The 4,906-nt window shown below is 33.9% G+C and overlaps 1 protein-coding gene across 1 annotated transcript in view; it reads left to right on the top strand.

The window, feature by feature from the left end:
* Positions 1-557: 557 nt before the first annotated feature.
* LOC119583313 (neuroligin 4-like) overlaps positions 558-4,906 on the top strand; it is a 16,411-nt gene continuing 12,062 nt past the window's right edge. Inside the window, exon 1 of the mRNA XM_037931785.1 lies at positions 558-966. Within this exon, the coding sequence (XP_037787713.1) occupies positions 573-966 (394 nt within the window). The 5' untranslated portion in view covers positions 558-572. The remainder of the gene's footprint in view (positions 967-4,906) is intronic.

The following is a 4,906-nucleotide window of genomic DNA, read 5'->3' as shown; positions in this document are numbered from 1 at the left end:
GGGGGGAGAGAAAAGGGAGAAGGGGAGAGAGAGAGAGGAGAGGAGAAGGGAGAGAGAGAGAGGGGGGACTGATGCTAAAAACCCGTCCCCTCCCCCTCCTACCCAGTCACAGCCTCGCAGTCCGCAGGGTCATCAGTGTGGCTTTGGCCGTCGTAAAGGGCGGGAAAAAGTACGTCGTCTTCCGCGCTCTCCTCGGTGCTCTCGGCGTCTGAGGTGCTTGTTTCGGCCTGTTGTTCGTAGGAGAGTCTCCTCAGGCGAGATATTTCGGGTTTACTCAAGCAGGGTCGGCTTCAGCTCACTCTCTTTGCGCCTTGAGGATTAATTCGGAATATGGCGCATCGTTGTTCGTGAAAGTGGAGAGCAGAAATCGGAAATATAGATAAAGTATTACCGCCCATCAGCTGATCCTGCAACTTCCACCCGCACCTCCTCACCCGCCTCCCGGAGTGTCTCGAGCGAAGCGTTATGAGGGAGCGATGGTGATGCTGTGACAAAGTCGGTTTGAAGAAAACCCTTTGATCCCATGAAAACATGAGGGTCTGGTGGCGCCGGCGTGGGCGTGCTTGTGGCAAATGTCCATTGCATCTGTGGGCGTGACTATAGCCCCGGAGCCGCCCCCCGCGACGCCCATCATCACCACCAAGTACGGGCAGCTGCGTGGTTTCTACCAGAGCGTGAGCGGGTACGGGCTGCGGGTTGCCACGTACCTGGGCGTTCCCTACGCTACCCCGCCCGTGGGGGCCAACCGCTTCAGCCCCACCCGCACGCTGTCCCAGTGGGTGGGTGTGCACGAGGCCACCAGCTTTGGGCCGGCGTGCCCCCAGCGCCTGCCCGACGTCAGCAATGAGACGGCCGCCCTCGGGAGGCTGTCGCGAGGCCGCCTCCAGGCCATCCGGAGGTATCTGCCGGCGCTGCGGCGGCAGAGCGAGGACTGCCTCTACCTCAACCTCTACGTCCCGGATGAAGGTACTTCATCGCCCTTCCCGCGGTCGAGGCGGAGGGGGGGGGGCTATGTGCCTGTCTAAGCCTGTGGCTTTTCCCTCTCTACTTATGCATTTGCAATGCTTTTATATATATGTATATATATATATATATATATATATATATATATATATATATATATTATATAAAATATATTTTATATATATAATATATATATATATATTTTAATATATTATATATATATATATATATATATATAATATATATATAATACATTTTAACATAGATTATATATGATATATATATATATATATTAAATATATATATATATATATATTATAATATATATATTAATATATATAAAAATATATATATATATATATAAAATATATATATATATATATATATATTATTTATATTTATATATTGTATATATATATATATATATATATATTATATATATAATATATATAATATATTATATACAATATATATATTAATATATATATAATTTTATATATATTATATATATATATATATTTTATTATATTTAAATTTTATAAAAAGATTATATATATAGATATATATATTATTAATATTTATATATTATATATATAGATATATATAAATAAATGTGTGTGGTGTGGGGGGGTGTGTGTGTGTGGTTTGTGTGTGTGTGTGTTGTGGTTGTGTGTGTGTGTGTGTGGGTGTTTGTGTGTGGTGTGTGTGTGGTGTGTTTGGGTAGGTGTTTTGGTGTGGTGTGTGTGTGTGTGTGAGCGCACGTGCGTGCGTGTCTATATGTATGTATGTATAAATATATTCATATAAGTGTGTATGAATATCCACATACGAACATACCAACATCAATATCAACATCTACAACGACACAATAAACGCACACCCACACACACACCGAAGAATAAAGTATAAGTATCTTTGCGTACATATGTGTGCATACAAGTGCTCACACACGTCTCTTTCCCTCGGCCATGTAGCCGCCGGGGGAAGTGGAGGCGGCCCGTACCAGAGCATAAAAAGTCCTTTAGAAGCTCGATCAACACTTATGGGCGCGTGAATATTTTATATGGAAAATCTATCCTTCTTTCTTTTTTCTTATTCTTCCTGTTGCGTCGCGTTTGGGATTGTTTTTTTCTTTTTTTTAATCGGTGTTCGGACCCTCTTGGCTTTGCCTTCTCCTTTTTATATATCCATCATTTTTATCATTTCTGCTGTTTTTTTTTTTTTCTTATTTCCTCTTAATCTTCTCCATCTCATTTTCTCCCCAGTATTATTCCGTATTTCTTTTCATGATCTCCTTCTTCTCCTATCTCGTTATTCCTCTCCTTTTACTTTTATATTTCCTCACAAGCCTTGGTTTTATTCTTATTAGCCTAATTATTATTCCCTATTTATTGCTCCCCATTTAATTTCATTTTCCCTCTTCTGTTGTACTTTTTACTCTCGTCTTTTACCTATACATCGAGTTCTCTACTTTTGTATTTCATTCTACCTTCTCACTCCGTCTCTCCTTCTCGAAAATACCCTTCCTCTCCCTTTCCTCTAATTTACTCCACGCCTCTTCTTCTTTACAACATTAACTCTAATTCTTCATCCTGTCTCTCTTTCCCATATATTCCGATTTCTTCTCCTAGTCTCTTCTTCACTTTCCCTTTCCTTTTTTTCCAAATCTATTTTCCTTGACTCCAATGCTTCCTTATTCATTCGATTTACCCCTCTTCTTTACGCCAGTCATCTCCCCCTTTTTCGGTATTCTCTTTACTCCACCCTAGACCCCCTGTTATTCAATTTTCTTCTATTTATTCAGTCGGTGTGTATCTTATGTCTTCTCTTCGGCTGGGCATTTCGTCGTATTTTTGTTTAATTTTATTTTCCTCTTTGCTCCCTTTTCTATTACTTTTTTACTTCTTTCTCGCTATTGCCCCCTCCTTCTCGTCTTTATTGAAGAATAATTTCTTTTTCCCGTCATTTTCCTTGACCTTTCTTCAACCTTTTTCTCTCTAATCGCCTTCTTTCATTTCTGTATATCAGTCCTTTCTTTCTATAAAGTAAAAAAAAAAATCCTCCTTCACCCTTCACCTTTCTTATTTTTTGAAGTCGCATTTTCATTTATTTTATCCTCTCTCCTCGCTATGCTCGTTCCTCCTCTTCCCCCCCCCCCCCTTCCTTTCCTTTCCTTTCCTTTTCTCCTCTCCATCAATTCATTTAACTCCAAGATCTCTTTCAAATTCCCTTCTAAGATTCTTATCACTAAAAATAGGAAAGGGATTTGCCATTATTTTCTATAATGATGTGTCATTACTACTGATTAATATATATTAATTGAAATATATTTATAATCATGAATTTTATTAAATTCATATTGTATATATTTTTACTTTTTACGAACTAAACTGATTTTATGACGTTCGATAATTTTATGTGATTTTTGTATTTTTTATTTTCGTTATCAGCTTTATAATTATATTATATTTATTATTGTCATTATCAGTATTATAATTATTGACAATATTGTTTTTTATTATTATTATTTCAGCATTATTACTCCTACTTAAACTTGTTATTGATAATATCAATATTGATGATAAGGAAAATCACCATCATAATGATGATAATGATAGTGAAAACAACAACAATAATGAATATTATAATGATGGTGGTAAAAATGATAATAATGATGATAAAGATAATTATAATAACAATTATATGATGTTGATAATAGTAATAGTAATAGTAATGATAATAATGATAATAATAATGATGATGATATCAATAATAATAATAATGATAACAATAGTAATAATAATAATAATAACAATAATAAAAGCAAAATGATAATGATGATACTAATAACAAGAATGAGGATGATAAAGATAATGATAATATAAATGATACGAGTAATAACTGTAATGATATCATAAAGAAAATTAGGAGATTATAGTTATGGTAATGAAAATAATGATAGAAATAATAATGATAATAATAATAATAATGATAATAATAATAATAATAATAATAATAGTGATAATAATAATAATAATCATAATTATATTAATGGAGACATTAATGATAATAACAATAACATTTATGATAAGGATAATAATGATTAAGATAAAAATAAGAGTGGTGATACTAATTGAAATACTGATAAGGATTGCAAAGATATTAATATATCATTATTATTTTTATTATTATTATTAATTCACGATTTTTGTAATTATTTTATAATTATTGTTACCATTATCATTACTATTACTATTATCGTTATCATTATTGTTATGATCCTGATTATTATAATTATTTTTCATTATGAGCACCATCATCATGCCCCTTATCTTTACCCTCATCCTCACCTTTATCCCTTTCTCATTATACTTACTTCTACTATTATTATCATTATTGATGCTATTATTGTTATTATCATTATCATTATCATCATTATTATTATTGTTATTGTTGTAATCATTTTCATTATTATTATCATAATCATTATCATCATTTTTCCTTGTTGTTTTAACCATCATCATCATCATTATCATAATCATTACCATTATTATTATCTATTACATGTATAATTCCTCTTCCTCTTCTAGTTTTCACTGTCATTCTTATCATTAGCATAATCATTATGAACATTATTATTTTCACCAATATTATTATCATTATGATTATTATCAATATTGTTTTCCTTATTTCTAATCTAACATCATCATCATTATTAATATCGTTGTTTGCTGTTATTCTTCCTTCTCATTAGCATTAGCAATATTAGTTAAAGTAAAAGTAAAGGAGACAATGCCATTATTGGTATTAATCATATCTCTGTTCCAGCAACCATCACTATAACTATTCATTTCCAACATCATCTCATTATAACGGATGACATCCTCACTGCCCTCACGATGTCACTTAGGCAACGGTAATCACTTAGCACTGCGATTGCTTT

Source organism: Penaeus monodon, chromosome 17 (genome assembly GCF_015228065.2).
Source record: "Penaeus monodon isolate SGIC_2016 chromosome 17, NSTDA_Pmon_1, whole genome shotgun sequence".
Lineage (NCBI taxonomy): Eukaryota > Metazoa > Arthropoda > Malacostraca > Decapoda > Penaeidae > Penaeus > Penaeus monodon.
This window is presented reverse-complemented; position numbering and strand designations above follow the sequence as displayed.